The sequence below is a fragment of the Pelodiscus sinensis genome, chromosome 3 (assembly GCF_052426305.1).
Source record: "Pelodiscus sinensis isolate ZL-2025 chromosome 3, ASM5242630v1, whole genome shotgun sequence".
Taxonomy (NCBI): domain Eukaryota; kingdom Metazoa; phylum Chordata; order Testudines; family Trionychidae; genus Pelodiscus; species Pelodiscus sinensis.
The window spans coordinates 163,663,596-163,685,339 of NC_143054.1; the positions used below are offsets into that span (position 1 = coordinate 163,663,596).

The window sequence follows — 21,744 nt, forward strand, 5'->3', positions numbered from 1 at the left end:
CTTCCCCTGGCTCACAGCTGAGAAACACAAATGGCCCAGCAGCTGCTTTTCTGAGCAACATGAAGAGGCAGGCAGGACAAGCAGGAAGTCTGCCTGAGGTTCCCTGCTGTGACTGAGGGCCAGATCTGGTGGCTTGGTGAGCTGCACCTGTCCTGCGTGCCCTATTTTGCCCAGCACTGATCTAGATCATCCCTGACAGATGTTGGGCACTAGTCAGGAATAAGATTACTCTATCCACTGGACTACAATGGACCATACTGCTTCTGGAGGTGTTGCCTTTCAATGAATGTTGAGACATATTTGCAGAACTTTAGCTGAAAATCTCTCTTTTCTGTACATAAGAAACCAAGTGTGTCACACTTCATTTTGTGTGTTGTGTATGTATGTATGTGATGGAGACACAAAATTTTAAGTGATGTTGCTATAAGCACCACTGACAAGCTTGGAAGAGAGTAAAACAAGAATTAAAGAGAGAAAGGGGTAAAAATTATGAGAATTTAAGAAATGAATTCAAGAGTATAAAATACATTTTAGATTCTACTTATTACAATGCATATTGTTTTTTATATTTCATTTAACTTCCCTGTAGACCACAATTAATAAAATCTGATTAGTACTGAATTATGGTATCCTGCTTGAGAACAGAGATAATGTGAATATTAAGAAGATAGCCCTAAAAACCTCAACCATATATAAAGGCCATAACAGAATCAAATTCCTGAAGAGATATAATGATACAAAATAACTTAGATCCATCTGAACAAAGCACTCCACTTGTCTGTGTGGTAGACAGATGTTTTTGCTTCTGAAAGAAAATGCTATACCTTTTAAATCATGTTTTACTTTTTTATTTTTCAGTGTTTTAAAAGCAACAATAATGAAGAAATTTGTGCTTTCAATTTTATGAACAACTGTTTTAAATTAACAACAGTCCATTTGCCAGGACACAGAAGCATTCCAAAGGTAGAGAACTCTAAGTTAGAGTTCTTCCAAGATGTCACAAACAGATATTCCCTGCTAGCAAATGAGCTAGTCAGATGAATTAAAACAAATGGCTAGCCACTCTGTAGCCTCTGACCAAGATACAGAACATGTCTAGTATCTAAGGACATCTAAGGAAAAGGCTATTTTTCAAGTTTCAGACATACAGAGCAATTGGCTAGCTGAAAAGATCAGTGATCCTGAGGACAAAATGAAGACCAAGAACAAAAACCACCTTAACATTTCCAGCAGAATTGTTGTTAACATAGTGATGAATAATGGAACAATACAGAATGTATCTATGACTAATGGATTTCTTAGTATTATGCTTCATTCACAAGAGACTAGAACTAGGATCAAAACAAAAGTCACCAAACTAAAAAAAATATTTAGCAAAAACTGAATTTTAATTTGAGCTTTAAAATACTACAACGGAAGTGAGAAAAACTGATGTTAGCAACAGAGGAGGGATAAGACTGGACCTCTATACATTAGGCATATTTGTCTGACAATGGAAACACACTAACGTTACTACTAGATCAGAGTTAGAAGAATCACAAGTACCCAACCAAAGTTCACTTCTAGGTAAAAAGGCTTTGTTATTAAAATTAATTTTAATAGTAATATTTCACATTTATGGTACTTGGCTATGATGTGTATTTTTTCTTCCAAAGTAGCAGCTCAGTGCCACAAAATACTATCCATTTAATGTGCTGGTTTTATCATCTTCCTTTCCCAAGCATATTTCTGTCTTTACTGCAGCACCATTTCGTTATAAGTATTAATTTTTCAGAGTTTTGCTTGACAATATATACTCATAATATACTCATACCTGGTTTCCACCCTTTCTGATATTAATAGACTACTGCCAAAGCCCAACCCAGTTATACCTCATTAAATAAATTCCTACCAAAGTCCAAATAATATTTTAAAGGTAAGGTAAAGGTTTACCCCTGTGCTGAAAGGAGGAAATCTTTGAAAATTATCAGATGATAAATAGAAATGACTGATATTTTAAAAACCAACTTTTTGAACATGTATCTGCAGTAGAACAATTTAAATGATTTTACATGGTGAATATGTCTTATTTTGATTAAATTATTTTAAAATTAATGATTTAGTTGATTCCATACATACGCTTTTAAAGCAGAGATAGGGTTTACATGCCCATGTGATAGTTAAATAAAAATATGTTTTTTAATCTGCATTGTTAGCAAAATCCTACTGTTGATCCATTCTCAAAAGCCAAGTCTTTCTCAAGCACATAATGATCACAAAAACACTGCAGCTGTACTCACATGCAAAGCAGAGGGATCTGGCAGGAATTCAGCATCCTCTCCAAAGATAAAATCTGGTGGCAGCTCTGGGTAGTGGGCATTGAAAATTATATCCCCTGAAATAAAAATAAGTGAAAAACACTGTTTATTTGCACTTTATATCCTCAAAATCCTAAGTACTACAGTGGAAAAACTCAGTAAGTCCATTTTCATTTAAAATAAATCATATATAAAAACACAACTATCAGAAGTACTGAAGAATAAAGTTAATTCTTGACGGCACTGCAACTTCCTGTGCAAATACAGTAATTCCTCATTTAACACATGACCGCTTAACACGTTTTCACGATAGCATGATTTATTTTTTTTAAGGGAACGTTTTTTGAATTACATGACCGTCCCTGGAATAACACGATTTCCTCAGCCAGCCAGTTGCACGGGGCTTCCCCCGCCTCCCTGCAAAGTGGCGGAGGGTTCGCTGCTCCGTTCCCCGGGCCATTCCCCGGCGACCCCCCCATCGCCGGATGCAGTCCGGGTCCCGGCAGACCCGTCACAGGGGCATACTCCCAACCCAATCCCCCTCTCCTCTCTTCCCCTTCCCTTCCCCAGAGCCAAACACCTCCCCTCCCTGCTGTAACCCAGTCCCCTTTTTCCCCCAACCTTATGTCCCAGTCCCAACAGACACCACCGCTTGAAATGCAACCCCCACCTTTTCCATTATTTTCAATGGGAAAATTAACCCTACATAACACATTTTCACATATCTATAGTGTTAAATGAGGAATTATTGTACAGAAAATGTGGAACACATTATTGCTTGATTTCTCACTGTTTATTCCTAAAGGTGACATCTTGAAGCTCTGATATAGTTAGAAAAGAAATCATATAAAAATAGTACCTTCTTGAAAACAGTGTATGTGGGATATTAAATAATTAAAAATTAATACCCAACATATCTGATTCATGTATTTTTGAGAGTCATATCTGTTTATTAAGGAAAACCTGTTGATTCATTATTGATTTTATAAGGAAGGCACTCAGGCACTATTGTGAGGGATGGCAGGATAAACCCGAAGATAGACATATAGAAAACTACATTTTCAACAGAGTGAATATTAGGAAAAGAAACAGGAAACAATACCATCTGAAGAATTATCACCAAATTGTTAGCTTCATACCTTTTGCAGAATGCCTACTACTAAAAACAAGAATCAGAACACAAGTTAACTGTTGGACCTATGTTTTAAATCATCTCTGGAGTTGTAAACTAGATACATATGATTCAAATATCAGGGCAATAAAATATCAACTCAGTATTATTTTATATCACTTTCTACATTTAATAACCATATTTCAAAAAGAAAGCTTTTTTTCTTTTTGTTTACATAGCAAATACACATGTATTATATATGAACAGAAAACTAGAAAATATAACACATTTAAAATTATATATTCCTGAGTTTAGTGACAGGTTTTGTGCATCTTGTTATATGACATGAAGAGCCCCATGGGAGTAGGCTACTTTAACACTGGTTTTGATAAGAAAAAAAATCTTTATATGGTAGAAGTCACTTAATAGACACCGGCCTGTCAAAATTCATTTAAGCAGCCTTCTTGATTAAGGTGAGTTAGTAAACACTGTAGGAACAGAGGGAAGCACCGAGGTTCTGAGCTCCACATAAATCTCTGTGGGTGGACTTACTATCTGTATTGACTAACACACAGACTGTCATGAAATCTGGGCACTGAACAGATTGTGACATAGATTTGGGGTGGTCCTGTTTCCTGTTAGGCAGTGGGGTTTTTTTTCCTAGAAAACAATATTTAGGAGAATACCTAGCAGATCAACAGGAGTCATCCTAACTAACCACATCCTATCTGAGCGGAACAGAATATAATGGAAATACTAAAGACCGGAGCTATATGATATTTTAATGTGTATTAATGCCATTTGAAATTAATTAAATAAGAATATTAATTAGGTCATAATCTCTGACACTAAATTCTCATCTCACATGTGACAAAATATGCAACAAAACTACTTAGCAAGGTTATCACTGCTTACAGTAGGTTAAAAATTCCAGTTTGTACTATAAACTTAAATGTCAAATACAATTCACAGTTTACCCAGACCAAGATATGACTAAACAACAAATGGTCTGGTAGCACTTTAAAGACTAATAAAACATGTAGATAAAACAAAAGGAAAAACTTTGTAGCACTTTAAAGACTAACAAGATGGTTTAATAGGTGATGAGCTTTCGTGGGCCAGACCCACTTCCTCAGATCATATTCTGGAAGAGAATTGGCATGACCATATATACCAAAGGAATACAATGAAAAAAGGGAACATTATTAAACTGACGAATCAGATTTAGTACAGAAGGCAAAGTGAAGGAGAGGGAGGGAGGGAATAGCTATTTATGAGTCAATGAATGGCTAATCAGGGGTGATAAGTGGGGAAGCTATCTTTGTAATGGCTAAGGTAATTAACATCTTTGTTAAGGCCCATTCGTAAAGTGCCAAATTTAAGCATGAAAGAAAGTTCTGAAATTTCCCTCTGTAATCTGATGTTAAAGTCTCTTTGAAGTAAGATGCATGTAGTTAAGACTATGTCCAGGTAGGTTAAAATGAAAAGCAACTAGTTTTTCCTTGTGAAGATGTCTGATTTGTGGGCATTAATTCTTTGGCAAAGTGTCTGAGAAGTCTGTCCAATATACATAGCAGAAGGACACTGTTTGCACATGATGGCATAAATTATATTTCTGGATGAACAAGAATATGTGTTCTTGATCATATAACTGACATAGTTAGGTCCAGTGATGGTGTCACCAGAGTAAATATGTGGACAAAGCTGGCAACGGGGTTTGATGCAAGGGAAAGTTCCAGGGTTGGTATTAATGTGGTATGTCCTGTGGTTGTTGGTGAGAATCTTCCTGAGGTTAGGTGGTTGCTTATAGGAGACTAAGGGTACGCCTACACTACGACGTTAATTCGAACTAAGCTAATTCGAACTAACGGATCTAGACTAAAAAACTAGTTCGAATTAGCGTTTTGCTAATTCGAACTAGCATGTCCACATTAAGTGGATCCTGAACCAGGCTTAAGGATGGCCGGAAGCAGTGCCAGCAGGGCATCAGAGGAGGACTTAGAGCGTGGAGCTGCTGTCTCAGGCTAGCCGAGGGCTGTGCTTAAAGGGTCCCGACCCCCCCCCCCAGACAGACAGTTCTCAGGAGTTCCCCGCTTGCAAAGCAGTCCTGGCTTCGAGTGCCCGGAGTACCCACACTGGGCACATCACAGCACTCGGCCATTAGACCGGCTGCACTTGCCGCAGGCGGCCATCTGGGGAGAGGGGGCAATTGGGGGGCTGCAGGAGAGCTTCCACCCCAAAAGCCCGCAGAGCCAGCCAAGTCCTCCCCATCGGGGGCGCGTACCCCATTCCTCCCTCACCTCCTTCCACTTACCCTTCCCTAGCCCCTTTTCTAGATGTACAAAATAAAGGACAATTGTGTTCAAAAATGGAATCTGTCTTTATTGAACAAAACTGGGGGAGACTGGGAAAAGGAGGTGGGAGAGGGGAAGAGAGAGGCTGGGAGAGGGGAGGGCAACTAAAATGATCAGGGGTTGGGAACAGGTCCCATATGAAGAGAGGCTAAAGAGACTGGGACTTTTCAGCTTAGAAAAGAGGAGACGGAGGGGGGACAGGATAGAGGTCTCTAAAAGCAGGAGTTGGGTGGAGACGGTGCATACAGAAAAGTTCTTCATCAGTTCCCATAAAGAAGGACTAGAGGACACCAAAAGAAAGGAATGGGTAACAGGCTTCAAACTAGTAACAGAAAGTTGTTCTTCACAAAGCAAAGAGTCAACCTGTGGAACTCCTTGCTGCAGGAGGCTGTGAAGGCTAGAACTAGAACAGAGTTTAAAGGGAAGTGAGATCAAGTCATGGAGGTTGGGTCCATGGAGTGCTATTAGCCAGGGGGTAGGAGTGGTGTCCCTGGCCAAGGTTTGTGGAAGGCTGGAGAGGGATGGCACGAGACAAATGGCTTGGTCACTGTCTTCGGTCCATCCCCTCCAGGGTCCCTAGGGTTGGCCGCTGTCGGCAGACAGGCTCCTGGGCTAAATGGACCTTTGGTCTGACCCAGGACGGCCATTCTAAGCTCAGGGCTCAGGGTCGGGGGTCTCAGTGGACCACCTTGATTTTCATGCACACCTGCTCCTGGGTGGCCAGGCTGGCAGCTCTCCTGCCCTAGACAGCCACTTTCCTGTGCCTAGTGCGGAGATCGTGGACAAGGTCCACGATGTCTGCACTAGCCCAGGCAGGTGCCCACCTCTTGTGGTCCCGGGCAAGCTCCCGGGAGCCACCAGCCTGGTCCCGGGAAGAGGGGGAGGGCTGGAGGGCATCAGGTGGGTGGCTCGATCCGTTCCAGGTGCAGGGTCTGCTGGCTGGGTGCTGGCAGGCTTGCACCTGGCATGGGCACCGTAGCCAGCCCGTGCCCCTTTAAGGGGTCCGGGCCCGGAGGGGGGCAGACGTGTTTCCCTGGTGTTGGCCAGAGTGGCCACCAGGGAAAGCTGGGGAGGGCTAGCCTCCCACTAGTTCGAATTAAGGGGCTACACACCCCTTAATTCGAACTAGTAAATTCGAAGTAGGCTTAATCCTCGTGGAATGAGGATTACCTAGTTCGAACTAAGCGCTCCGTTAGTTCGAATTAAATTCGAACTAACGGAGCGCTAGTGTAGCGCCTATGAAAGTTAGTTCGAACTAACTTTGTAGTGTAGACATACCCTATGGGTCTGTCCCCCAGAGCCTCTCGGAGTGTAGTATCCTGTTCCAGTATAGGTTGTAGGTTATTGATAATGCGTTGGAGGGGTTTAAGTTGGGGGCTATAGATGATGACAAGTGGTGTTCTATTGTTGGTTTTCTTGGGTCTATCTTGAAGTAGATGGTTTCTGGGTATTCGTCTGGCTCTTACTATATTGAAAAGGCAAAGACGCAGCAGTCAGGACCTAAAGCAGTCCTCACTCATGCTGGGTTCCCTGTTGCACCTCTCCCCATATCGACTAATTGAGTAGTCAATGAAAATTCCATCAACTACTTGATTAGCTGTTTAATTAAAATTTAACATCTCTAGACAAAACCTCTAGGTGGTTTTTACTTTCAAAGTTTGTGTATATATTTAGTAATGATGAAAATACTAGTTACACAGCTCCACAACTTGATGTCTTTTATTCATCCATGGGACAAGGAGAGGATGGGCAATGAAGAGGATTTGTAACAGCTAAAATTCTGGAAATATCTCTCAACATTCATTGAAGGGCACGACTTCCAGAAGCTGTATGGTGCAGTGCATGAAGTGATCTTATTCCTGACTAGTGCCTAACATCTGTTCCCAATTCCGATGCTGGCCTGTTGGATGACTTTGGTCAAATCACCTGGATTTTCTCAACTTTACTTCCTCTCATTCATAAAACAGGAATAATGACACTTAAGTCCTTTGTAAAGCACTTGAAGTTCTATAGACAACAAAGAGCATTATTATATGGATACAATAGGCTTCAGACCTAGCTCTCCCTGACAAATAGTGTGCAACTTACTGGTTTTTTACATTAATGTGAATGCTTGCCCACTGGAAACTGAATCAGAACCATCAAACTCGTTTCATGTAAGTTATCAAACCACCATCCCATGGAACCAAATTTTGCTCACACCATTCCTCAAGATTTGAAACAGTGACACAGAACTGATAGTTTCTGTAGTCTATGAACCACCCAATACATCCATCAAGAACTTCTGCAGATTTTTTTCTGATCAATCGTCTTTCAAAACATATGGCTGATCTATAATCTTTGTTGCCCTGGATGATTAGGAACATCTCTTAGAATAGCTACATTGGCTGAAATTAAACCAATTAATTAATCTGGAACAGAAAGTTGAAATTTCCCACAAAAGAAAACTGTGCTTTGAGCAAGGGGAAGTGCTTTGTTTCAACAATTGTAATATACTAGCAGTAAGTAAACAAAGAGCTCTGATGATTTTTCATTAAAAATAAAAACTAAACCAGTAAGCTCCTACAATATATTTTGATTTCATAAGAGCAGCATCTTCCAACAAAAATCTGTTCAGTCTGAAAATTTCTGACCACCCCTAAAAATATGAAAACATAATAGATATTACAATCCAACACACAGTATATGCAATAAATGTTCAAATTTATAATATCTTTTTTAATTTAGAATCATGCAACCAGGGGGATGACCATCCAGGGATTTTACACCCGGTTCTCCAATTCATTGTCTACATAATTCTTCCTCCTTGTTCCCCCATCCATGCATCTGTACATGGGGATACTTGCCTACTTCACAAGAGAGGCTGAAGATGAAAGCTCTTATCCTGCAATGAGCTGCACAAGCAAATCCCTGCAACTGCGCTTACCATCGTTTACATCAGTGGGATTTAATGCAAGTGCAGGGATCTGTCCCTTGCAGGATTGGAATCTGAACTGTTCACATCTGTAAACCACTGTTAGGTTCTTGGAAATGAGCTTGTTCAAATGAATCAACTCTCACAATGTTTGTCAAATATTATCCATATTTTATAGATGGTGAAACTAAGGGTATGTCTACACTGCAGTGTTTTCCAGAATAAGTGTTATTCTGGAAAAACATACTAGTGGCCACATTGCTATTGCTGGACAAAAAGTTGAAAGAACAGAGGGGTTTTTCCCAACAGCAGTAAACCCCTCTCTACGAGGAAGAAGCCTTTTTCCATAAAAGCTTTTTCAGAAAAGGCAGTGTATGGACGCAAAATAGGGACTTCTTTCTAAAAAAGAGGCCTCCAGGAAATAACACAGGTGCCTGGTGGCCACTCCATTCAAACTCATCACAATTCTATAGTTTCTATCTCCTGCTAGCTGTCAAAGCCGCAGGCACCCGAGACAAGGCTTGTGGCAGGAAGCCAGCTCTGGGAACTGCACTGTTCAGCTCAGACTGCCACACTTCTCCTGAGCCATGGCCCATCCTCAAGCCCTGAGAGTCCACTGGCCCTCAAAGGAAGCATGCCCAGGGCTCCCAAGACCCTGCCAGGGACACCAAAAGGTGCGAACTGTCAGGGTTTGGGGTGGAGATCCTGGCCTTCCTGAAGGTATGGGGTGAGGAGGTTCCAGGATCTCTGCTCCAGAAAGAGCAACATCCATATCTACGACCGTATGGCCAAGGCCCTGGCCACAAGGGGCCACCACTCCAGAAGCCTCAAGCAGGTGCTCAGCTAAGTCAAAGAGATGCGGCAGGACTACGCCAGGACCAGGGAGCGCAGCTCTCACTCCAGTGCAGGACCCCACTCCTGCCCCTATTTCAATGAGCTCCTCTGCATCCTGGGTGGTGGTGCAGCTCCCGCCTCACCCCTTGTTGTCAACTCAGGGCTAGAGATGCCCGTTGTCGCCCAGGCGGGGGGTGGTCTCAGAAGATGAGGAGGAGGAGGACACCGAGCTGGAGGAGGAGGTGGAAAATGCCAGCACTGTCACTCTAACCCTGGAGCCGGTTCCCCAGGCCTGGATGTCTCCTGGGTATCCTCTGAGGCTGGGGATGATCATCAGGTGAGTGCTCTTAGTTTTTCTCACACACACACACACACACACAGACACAGACACAGACACAGACACAGACACAGACACAGACACAGACACAGACACAGACACAGACACAGACACAGACACACACACACACACGGTGGGGGAGGCAGGCGCTGAGGTGCGATCATCACTCAGCCTTCTCAGCCTGCGCACATAGATGCACGTGCAGAGCCAGTCTGCACCACGCAGCCACATGAAGCAGTTCAGGACACCCATAGGCTCCTGCTCACAGGCTCTGGGGAGCACACACACACACACACACACACAACCCCCGGGGGGGGGACACCCTCCCACCACCAGCCACTGCTGGAAGCACTCTGGGGACAAGGGCACACATACGCCTGCACAAAGACTGAAGAATGCCGCACACGGCACATGGGCAACCCCGCCTGTTCTAGGCACCATCAGTGCCGTGGGTGTGGCACTGATGGAAGCCCAGTCTGCTCCAGGCCTCTCTCCCACCCATGGGATCCCAGTGTGGCCGGACACTTCCCTTGCCTGCTTGTTTGTGGGATGGGGGGCGAGGGGCGAGCATGGTCCTGTGGGCACCTCTGGGCTCCTACCAGGCAGAGCCCACTATCTAGGCCACACATGGCCTTGCTCCTGGAACATCACCGTCCTGTGGTCCAAGGACTGTAGCTAGCAGCTCACAGAGAAGGGCAAGGGCTCAGGGATAGTGTCTTCATAGATGACTGACTACCTCTCCCTCTCAACAGGCTGAGATCACCTTGAGGATGTTGTGCACCCCGACATCCAGGCAGGTCAGGAGGCACCTGAACCTTGCCTTCAAGGTGCATTCTGCCTGGATGCAGGCCCTGCCCAGGTGGGCATTGAAATGGTCCCTGCTCAGGTCCAAGTGGCCGGTGTAGGGCTTCATGAGCCATGACATGAGGGGCTAAGCCACATCCCCAATGATGCACAGTGGCATCTGAACATCCTCGACCAGATTTGCTCTGGGGGAAGAATGTACCAGCCTCCAGCTTCTGGCAGAGGCTGGAATTCCTGGAAATGAGGGTGTTGTGTGCCTTGCCCGAACACCTGACAAAAATGTCCGTAAACTGTCCGCGGTGGTTGACCAGGGCCCTGCAGCATCATCGAAAAATAGCCCTTGCAGTTAATGAACTGGGCTGCTCGATGTTCTGGTGCTCAGATGGGGATGTGGGTTCCATCTATAGCTCCCCCGCAGTTGGGGAAGCCCAGGGCGGCAAATCCAACCACGATAGGGTCCAGGTCTCCCAGGCAGTTGACCCTGTGCAGCAGGACCAAGTTGATGGCTCTCACCACAAGGAGACAAAGAAACACAATAAACAGGGAATCAGAGGGAGTGCCTGAGACCTTGGGAGGAACCTGCCCCCTCCCCCAAATACCTCAGGAGCCACCCCCTATGAGGCTGCCCTCCCTGTAGGGCTGTGTGAGGGCGGGACTGCAGAACCCTCTGGGGATGGGTTCCCCTCCAACCCCAGCCCAATCCCACTCCTAACCTCCATTTTCCCTAGGGTCCCCCTTTCCAGTACATCCCCTTCCTTCAGGGACTGCAGCCCATGGGGAGGGCCCCGACGGTGGACTTTCTAATGCCAAACTGGCTGACTACAGACCACTAGCTGTCTGGGGTGGCCAGTTTCCAGATGGTGATGGCAACCGGCTTCTCCAGGGGGATGGTGGGTCGCATCTGGGTGTCCCGTCATCGGAGGGCAGTGGCAAGCCAGGCACACAGCTCCATGAAGGTGGCCTTCCTTATGCAGGAGTTTTGGAGCCACTGATGATCATTCCACTGCTCTATCACAAGCCAGTCCCACAAGTCAGAACTGGTGTCCAGAAGCATCTCTCTATTGTGGGGTGTGGTTGCAAGGGCTTTGCTCTTGCACACAGGCTATCGAGCTCCTGCAGGACCATGAAGGCAGCCTGCACAAAGTGCTGCAGAAACAGCAGCATGGCAGTGTGGGGCGATCACATGCTCAGAGGCAGCTCCAGCTCCTTGTCAAGGAGTGTGCGTGGTATCAAAAAGCTGGGCAACCAAAGCACAGACTGCAAATGCTTTGCTGTCCCTCAGAGAGGTAAGCAAGCATACAGCAGAAGCTGAGAAACGGCTGTCTGGGGGGGGTCCCTTTAAGCACGCGTCTCAGCTAGCCTTGGGCAACAGCACCCAGAAGCAACTGCTGACCTAATGCACTGCCTGACCTGGTTCCGGATGACCTTAAATAAGAGCTAGCAACCAATAAGTGTGGGTGCTATTTTTCAAAACAGCAAATCGCTATTTCATTGCGCTTTTTGCATCTGGATACTCTCTTTTGAAATAAGCTTTTCTGGAAGATCTCTTTTGAAAGAAGCTTGCAGTCTAGAAATACCCTAAGGCACAGAAAATTGTATGACATCTCCACCCCTAAAGTCATACACATCAAGTCAATGGCAGAGGCAGCACAGAACACTGACTGCCTCTCAGTCTTCTGCTATAGCTACAAAACAATAAGGATCCATTTTACCTTATTACTATTTGAATAAGATGAACTTTTTAAAATATATACATGCTATGGGAAGCTGCAGCAAATACGCAGTTTGTCATTGTTGTTCAGTTTCCCTATCAGGCACATATGTGCTTATGATGGTCATACAAGTCTTTGTTGATAACAACATTAATGTATTTAATACAATTTAAATTATTGCAATGTTCTTGTCTATAGTTTTCTGGTGTCTACAATTAACAAAATGCTGTTTTTAGGATTTACTTTAACACGAGACAACACAAGTATATTATACCTTGTGTGAATCAAGGCTCCTAGAAATATTTTTTTGTTGGACCAACTTTTGTGGGAGAAAGAAACAAGCTTTCAAGCTACACAGAGCTCGTTTTTCAGACATGGGTAAGGGGGTACTCAGAGCCTCACAGCTAAATACAAGATGGATCAAATTGTTTAGCATAAGTAGTTAGCTTAACAGGAAAAACAAACCATTTACAGATCACTGCCTTGAGCACTGGGCCATTAAGTCCTGTGTAAGTATTATTAATGGCTCACACTAGAAATTCTAGATTAGAGATCAGCAACCTACAGCATGCATGCCATAAGTGGCACTTAAACCAATTTTGAGTGGCATGTGCACAGGGAGTTCAACCCCTGCCTCTCCCTGCCCTCCCGGGCAGTGGCTGGAGCCTTGCAGTTACCACACAGCTGCAGGCTGGAGAACCAGGTCCATCTACCTGTTGGAAGAGCAAGCGGGGGGGGGAGAGGGGAAGGCATGGGTGTGTAGGGGCCAGGATGGGCCAGCAAGTAGAGTGTGAAGCACTACCCCGCACTGGGTTCTGTCCCCCTGAGGCTGCCCCTGCCCAGCCTGGGCATGCCGCTTTCAGGTGCTAAGGGATTAACACCCCTCCTTCATTACAGGCTCTGCTCCCTGCTCCAGGAGGGGGCAGGGTTAGAACTACTCCACAGATCCAGGGCTGGGTGGCCAGTCACAAGCTGCTGCTGCCTCCATGAAGCACCAGAGCCTGGTGCCATGCTGCTCCCCACAGGGTGTGTGTGGGGGTAGGGAGCCCCTTCACCATTGCCCCACTATTCCCTGCTTGGCTGGAACCAGCCCCAAACAGCCCTGGGCCCTGCCTGCCCCAACCCCAGAGCAGCAGCCTGCAGGTGAGGGGCGAACCCCAACAAAGGGTGGGGCCGAGCAGGGAGCGATTCTGTCCCCCCGGTCCTCTCTCGCCCCAGCACTGTTCTCCTGCCGGTGTGCACATGGGGGCACAAGGATATGGAGGTAGGAGGGGTGAAGGAGGATGTGGGGGCAGAATGGGAGGGGGCAGAGGTTGCACTGAGGGGGATGGGGCGATGCAGGGGATCACGATCCAGGGGATCAGGCTGTGGGGAATCATGGGGCTGAGGGATGCGAGGCTGGAGCAGAGGGAAGATGTGAGGGGGGGATAAAATTTTACTTAGCAGAAGCTGCACTTTCATTTACTCCCTACTTCTTTGCTTCTCTCCCCAACTAGCTAGTTGGCAGCATTCTTACCCTCTCACCTTTTCTGCATTACTTCCCTAACCCCAAACTCCCTCTCGTACTCCCGCCTCACACCCTCTCCTGACACTAAATTCCCTTCCAGACTCTGCTCTCTTCACCCCCTGCTGCACCCCACTTCCTACTCAGATCGTGTATCCCTATCTCACTGACTGGCAACCCTGTCTTGCACACAGAACCCCAACCCAGAGCCTAAGGAGGTCCACAAAATCCACTAACTCTGGAACACCAGAAAAATAAATCTGGCCTATAGGAAGCCCTGAACCTCAGTCCACCCTGTCCCTTCCCCTAGCCCTGTGGGGCTGGAGTGCCCTAACAGTGAGGTGTCCCAGTTGAGGGCCACATTAGTGAGGGGTTTTTTGTTTGTTTGTTTTGCTTCTCATTTGTGTGGTCCCCAACTGATTTTTCTGTGGGTCAGTAGCCTCCAACACAAAAAACCTACCCCACACCTGCCATAAATAAAGAAAACCTTGAAACCTTTTGTGATGGATATAAATTAATATTTTACTTTATTTTATTTTAAAATAAAGGCTGATAAACGCTTAATCCATTTAATAATTTAAATTAAACCGTTCTCCCTGGTTCAGAAAATATGGTCACTGTACCCAGCCTGCCCCTGGTCCCCTTCTCCCCCCAGGCACGCAAATCCATAAATAAAAGTGAATAAGTTAAATCTTGGCACGCCACTTCTGAAAGGTTACTGACCCCAGTTCTAGATTAATAAGCAGGTTTATACTTCATATTTCTAACTTCACATATAAGAATGATACATGCACACAAAAAGAATACACATATGCAGGAGATCATAGGCTCTTGAATGATAGGTTACATAACCTGCTTAGGATAAAGCATATTCCAGTTATGCATATTCATATGCAAAACATATTTCCATAAAAATATGGGGGCAAAGAGTCACACCTGTGTCCTAGAAGAACAGTTCAGGAAGCTGCAAGGGACACATATGGAGGTGTCTTTGTAATATGAAGCAAGTAGCCACCAAGATATATTCTTCAATCAACCTAAGAAGTCAAAGCACTGTCAGTAACTCTGTATTAAGAAGAGAAGATATAGAATTTAGCAAGGGACACAAGCAAAACATGATAGTATTTTTTTCCCCTGGACTGAATATATGATATGTAACTACAAGAGTGGAAAGGATTATGAATTTGTTCTCCATTGCTTCCAATATGTATCATCACCATGGACTCAGCATTGTGTGGAAATGCACAGATTATAGAAGACTTTAGGACTCTTGAAAGGAGCAAGCCCACATGATCTTTACAGACAATCTTCTGGTCCCACAAGTGAGAGAAAGCAGAAAACACTAGAGCTAAGCCACTACCTGCATGACTGGCGTGATACTGAAGGTTTGGGTTTTATGGGGCACTGGGCTACATTTCAGAGAGAGACAGAGAAACTGTAGACCAATCAATCAGACATTATTTTTGGATAAAATAATAGGAAAAGTGATACAAGATTCAACTGATAAAGAATTAAACACTAGGAATACAATTAATGCCAATCAATATAGTCCTACAGAAAACAGATCTTGTCAAGCAAACCTGATTTCATTCTTTAGGGAGATTACAAGTTTGGTTGCTAAACATAATTGCATAGATGTAATATATTCAGACTATGGTAAGGCATTTGACTTTGTATCACATAATATTGATTAAAAATTAGCATTAAAGCACATGTTAAACAGATTAAGAACAGGTTAACTGACAGATCACAAAAAGTAGTTGTCAATGGGAAATCATCATTGAGTAGAGGCATCTTTAGTGGGGTTATAAAGGTAGCAGGCTTGATGCCATTCACATTTTGCATCAAAGGTCTATAAATAAATATAGAATCACTACTGATAAAATCTGTGAATGATAAAGAACTGAATAGTTAATAATGATGAAGACAAGGCACTCATATTGTTTTTGTGAAAGATATGGTGTAGGGAAACACAAATTAGGTTTTAGTCAAATGTAAGTGTGCTCAATATAAGAATTGGGTGAAACTGAATGGCCTGTGATTTAAGGCAGGTCAGAACAGATGATCTAGTGTCTATTCTGGCCTTTAACTCTATGAATCTTGCTATTAAGAAACATTATATCAAAATTAATTATAATAGTGACTTAATATAATACTTATAGGAAATCTGCACTTTATTCTTGAAACAATTTTTGGTGGGATTTGTAAAGTAAAAGGACAAATCTGCAGTTCAATCATCTTCTTAATGGGTAAGCTTTTTCCATATTTAATTAGAATGCTAGAACATCATCCAGCTCAATTAAGCAAAACATTGTTTTATACAACCAATCTTCAGCACTTCTAAATGATAAGCAACCAAAAAAGAGAGAACAAATATAAAAGCTGCCCAGATAGATAGTGACTGAACTGTGTTATCAGATGGTTATCTGTTACTCTTAATGAAATGAACAGGTTGTTCTCACGCCATTTCATAACAGATAAGGGTACACATCACAAAAATACCTATCATCATTGTTGGCTGTCTGCACAGAGGTAAAGGAGTGAATGAGTTTAAACAACTGAGATTCCCATCAACTCCTTTGTACATGGGCCTCCTCCACATTATGATTTATTTTGTTAAGGGGAACAATATGGAAGGGAAGCTTGCATTTCCAGTCCCATAATATACTTGTCCTGTGGAAAAGCTGGTGTTGAAGCAGTTGATGAGCAACCTGCAGAGCAAGGGCTGCATGTGATCCATAAGGGTTCTATGGGTGGCCTGTGAGACACTTTATTTACTGTTGCCCATCTGCAAGGTTGCTAGATTCTGCTGTTTTCAGTCCACATAGGTTTTTTCCCCACTGGTATTATTAAAGTGACATGCACATGAAGTGAGGTACACGCTGATTATACATAACATTGACTGAGAGAGCCATTCATTCCCTCTGCATACAAATTAAAGCGCTGCTATGGTTCAGTCAGCACATCCTACAAATTCTAAGTACACAAGTTAACAAAACTACCCTATGCTGGTAGACATTCTTGTTTGAGACAATTTTGCAGCCCACTGAGATGAAGAGCCACTCATGCAGCCCAATCACTAGCATAGGTTGCTCATCACAATGTTGAAGAGAAACTATAAAAGGAGATGCAGTGTTTGCAATACTTTTAAACCTGTTTAACTTCCGTGCATCTGAGTTATAATACATAATCATGTACAAATATTTAAACTGAGGTTATGGCCATAGAAGTGACTGTGAAATAGAACAGTATTGCGCAATAGATCCATTCTCTTTTTATTAAGAGTTAAACTGTTTGCATTTTACTATTGTTACAACCACATAATCGATACAGGTATATTAGAATTAACTTGTTTTTAGCAGATTGGAAGCTAAAGAACTAAAGTTTTGATTTAAGAATCTTTATTATTACAAAAGGAACACAGTTTAACTGGCTATTAAGAAAATAAGGTTCTACAGTAAGTGAGTAAATTGGATGTGCATATCACTGTCATACAAAAAAAAAATCACTGCATGCCCTCTGTGTCACTAATTAGAATGTAACTGCACTTTGTTGCTAATATCTCTAGTGTTTATATGCAAACATTTATTTTTGTAAACATGTAACTGCTGAATTTTTCAGTGGTTACACCTTTACACACAAGGGAGGCAAGCGGGAGCCAGTACTCCTTGAAAGACGGCTTAAAAGCCAGCGTCCCCACAGGCATTGACTCCCGTCTCCCTCCACCCCAGCTGCCTCCACATCAGAGGCAACAGGGGGTGGGGGCGTAGTTGTTAGGATTATTGGTTAATCATGTAAACAACTACACACTATACATCCCTAATAAACACAATGTAAAATCAACTTTACTTTTTATGGAAGGTATGTTTGAAAACTCTTTGCAGAATTAAATTAATATATATTTTTCAAAATTAAAATAAAGAGAGAAAAAAATCAAGCAGGTACATGCATTGAAGAAATATATATTTTCATCTGAGAATTGAAAATAGATGAATGGTTGATGAAGAAGAGAAATAAGATACAGTAACACGGTTCTAGATGGCAAGAGCTGCTGTTGCAAAACATATAATTAAGATTATGTGAAGGAATAAGAAATACAGCCAGTGCCAGAAAAGCTGAGGGGAGGGAGGGGCAGGGAAAAGAGATAAGAGACAGACTGTAGCAAATACTTGTAGAATTTTAAAAATAAGAGCAATTATGTACTAGATTCTAAAGTAAATGGGGAACTACAGAAGTGGCTATTTTCATCTGGAAACATGAGAAGGTGAAAAAAATATTACTTGGGACCAACAGTTCACCAATAATGAGATTCTAGAGAGAACTGCTCTACAGTCTATGACAGTGGACCCCAAATTTTTCACAGCCATGCACTCTCTTAGCCCCATCCTTCCCACCTCCTCAGAGTGAACATGGTTAAGGGAGCTGAGGATGGGACCACAGCTAGGGCAGATCTGAGATTGGTAATGGACTTGTGGCCAGAAGCAGAGGCTGGGGATTGGAATGGAGCTGCAGCTGGAAGCCAGGACTACAGGAGACCTGGGGGTAGAGCAAGAAACTAGAAATAAGATGAAATAGAGCAAAGAAAATATTAAGCTATTATTGGAAGATTCCCAATGGTAAGATCTAATAGACAATGAAAGAGTAACCCCAAATAGAAGAAGTATGCCAACTGAACTAACCATACAGGAACCAAGAATTCAGTGACTACTATTCCAAGCTCAAGCAAACCATTAACCACTTCTTGTGCAAAATATTCAATGCTTTTTACAGAGTACAGTAAAATCTGTGTTATCCAGCATGCTTGGGGACTAGGGTATTCCGGTTATCAAAATATTCCAGTTATCTGAGGGTCCCATCAACCTAGGAAAAACCAAGGGACAATAATAGTAAAACTCAAGTTTTTAATATTGGTAGTTTTGTAGTGTGAGGCAGTTTGTGTGTCATTTCTATTCCAAGCCAGGCCTGTGTGCCTGAAGATGTGACAGTGTTATGGCTGGGGGCAATGCCGGTTAACAAAGTTTTTTGGTTAACAGAGTGCTGGATAACAAAGGTTTCACTGTATATGGGGAAAGCATGATGCAGTCCAAATACAGAAATCTTTCAAATCAGACTTTAATTTGAAAAGTTACTTTTACAACTGCTGGGAAACAGGAGGATCTAACGTGAAAATAACTCCAGATGAGCAAATAAATTAGTGAAAAAGCAAAAATATAATAAGAGGATTCAAACAGTTTTGCAAAACCAATATACAGCAAATAATATAGAATCCCACCTTGAAGAACCAAGCTAAAGAGAACTAGAGGAAGAACCTATTTACACTAGGGGAAAGAATGAATACAGAATTAGAACATGTCCTGAGGGAAACATTACTGCACAGGCTGGTGGGGGCAAGATAGACTCTGACACCACTAGTATTTCCATCTCTAGTTTCTGTGATTCAACTGAAATAAGGAGATGGGAGATAGAAAAAGGACTGAAAAAAAAAAGAAAAGAAAAAAGAAAAACTAGTCTTCAGAGGAGACAAAAAATGCTCTTCTGAATAAAGGAAGAAAAATGAAGTGGTGAGAGGAGAGCTTGGATCCATAAACCACTCACATAAAAAGTGAAAATCAGGCAGAATAAAATAAAAACACTGTAGTTCAAGAGGCCACAAAGAAAAAGAGTAGCATCACAAGGGCAACACATTGTTTAATCACCGTTAAATTATAGATGACAGCACTCAAGGACAAAGAGAGAGGCATAGCGCTTGAAAAAGGAAATGTGAACAGCACAGAAGAAAACTATCAGAATTTCTTAGCTGCAAAAAGTAGTGAAAGCTTTTCAGTGAATAAAAAAATCAGAAACAAGACAACACAGGATTCAATGAGGCAAAAGTACAATCATCAGGGGATTGACAATTGAAACAGGGCATTAAGAAATACTAGAATTATAGTTATCATTCATAATACAATAATGGTAAAACCAAACAATAATATTAACAAGCCTGCTCACAGTGAACATTTTGATACACTATCCACTTACCCCTTCAAAAAGGAAAAGAGCAAGACTACCGGTAGCTGGATTACTGATTAACGAGTAGTCCTATACAGGCAGTCCCCGGGTTACGTACAAGATAGGGACTGTAGGTTTGTTCTTAAGTTGAATTTGTATGTAAGTCGGAACTGGCGTCCAGATTCAGCCGCTGTTGAAACTGACCAGCAGCGGCTAAATCGGACACACCTGGGGCAAAGCAGCTGGGGTGCTGCTGGGTTGATCCCGCAGCACGGCTCCTCGGTGCTACTGAACCAACCCAGCAGCACCCAAGCTGCTCTGCCCCAGGTTTTCCCAAGTCAGCCGCTGCTGAAACTGACCAGCGGCTGACTACAGGAAGCCCGTGGCAGAGCTGCTTGGCGCTGTGGGACCAACCCAGCAGCCCCCAGCTGCTCTACCCCAGGCGTCGGTGAGAAAAGCCTGGTCTGCTGGGGGGGGGGGGGGGCGCACTAGCTGCGCCCCCCCCCCCCCCCCAGCAGACCAGGGAGACGCAGGCAGCGGGACCGCCAAGACGCGCCGCGGTCCCGCCGCCCGCGTCCTCCGCGGCGAGGAAAGCCCCGTTCGTATGTAGGGATCCGACATAAGTCGGATCCACGTAACCGGGGGACTGCCACGTAACCGGGGGACTGCCTCTGTGTGTGTGTGTGTGTGTGTGTGTGTGTGTGTGTGTGTGTGTGTGTGTACGTACACACACACACTCTCTCTCTCTCTCCCCCCCCCCCGGGTTACATACAAGATAGGGACTGTAGGTTTGTTCTTAAGTTGAATTTGTATGTAAGTCGGAACTGGTACATATTGTAGAGGAAACTCTAGCCAAACATTTCTCCAGAGCTCAGTTTTATTCTCCCACACCTCACTTCCCTCAGTCCTTTATTCTCAAGCTTTATTCCCAAGATCCTCCTTCCAGCCGACAGCAGGGGGTGTTGGAGCTGCCCAGGGGCATCTGCAGGGCCAATGGACCGAAAGCTAGCGGGGCGGGGTGCCTCTCCCACTGTCGCCGCCTCCCGCAGCGCGGGGGGCGCTTCCCCTGCGGCGCTCAGGGCAGCGCCGGCTGAACCGCCTGTCAGGCGGCTCGTCTCGGAACAGGACCAGGTACCTACCCAAAATAAAACCAAGGACAGGGAATAGCAACACAAGTGAGGGATATCTACAGAGTGAAAAACTGCTACGAGCATTTCTCCATTGAGTGTAGTGCTGAGGGCTGTGGATAGACATGGCTCTGGGACACCTTAAATTTCAAGCTGCTGCCTTTAAAGGCAAGCAAGGGCCTCTACTGCTGCTCTTTGTGCAGCCATGCGGGAGCCCGGCTGGCGGTGCACAGGAAAGAGCCGTGCACACAGCAATCCCCTTCCGACACCCCACCCCACCCCCGGAGGCTCCTCCATGGAGCTGTGCAGAAGCGGGGGTGGGGGGCACGGACGATCTCCCTTACACACGAAATTATTAGCAGGAAAAGCGCGGAGGAAGGGGGGGGAACAGGTAAAATGTCAGCAGGAGCAGAGTTAACCCTTCGCTGCAAGCAGAGGTGCCGGGGCAGCCTTTGGAGGCGAAGCGCCGCAGCCGCCCCCCATTGCCGCCGCCGCAGCCCCGGGGAGGGCGGAGAGGGGGTGGAACGTTCCTACAAGCGGCGCGCGCCAGGCTCCCCGGCCAGGGGACTCTACGGCACGGGGCCCCAGCGGCAACAAAAATGTCCGAGGGTGAAAAATTTAACCCGTCGCCTGCCGGCCTCGGCGCGGGGAGTTTTTTAAAGCAGCCCCGGCGGTGCTTCGCATCCCCTTCCCCCGCCACCCCTGCGGCCAGGCTCTGGGGTTGGGGCCAAGCATGCCCCGGGCGCCCCGACCAGCCGC

At 44.5% G+C, this 21,744-nt stretch overlaps 1 protein-coding gene across 3 annotated transcripts in view; it reads right to left on the reverse strand.

Moving 5' to 3' along the window:
* Positions 1–21,744, reverse strand: part of BABAM2 (BRISC and BRCA1 A complex member 2) — a 322,714-nt gene that overhangs the window by 263,685 nt on the left and 37,285 nt on the right. For all 3 annotated transcript variants that reach the window (XM_025181003.3, XM_075925373.2, XM_006115618.5), the window contains exon 4: positions 2,280–2,374. In XM_025181003.3, the coding sequence (XP_025036788.1) occupies positions 2,280–2,374 (95 nt within the window). The remainder of the gene's footprint in view (positions 1–2,279; positions 2,375–21,744) is intronic.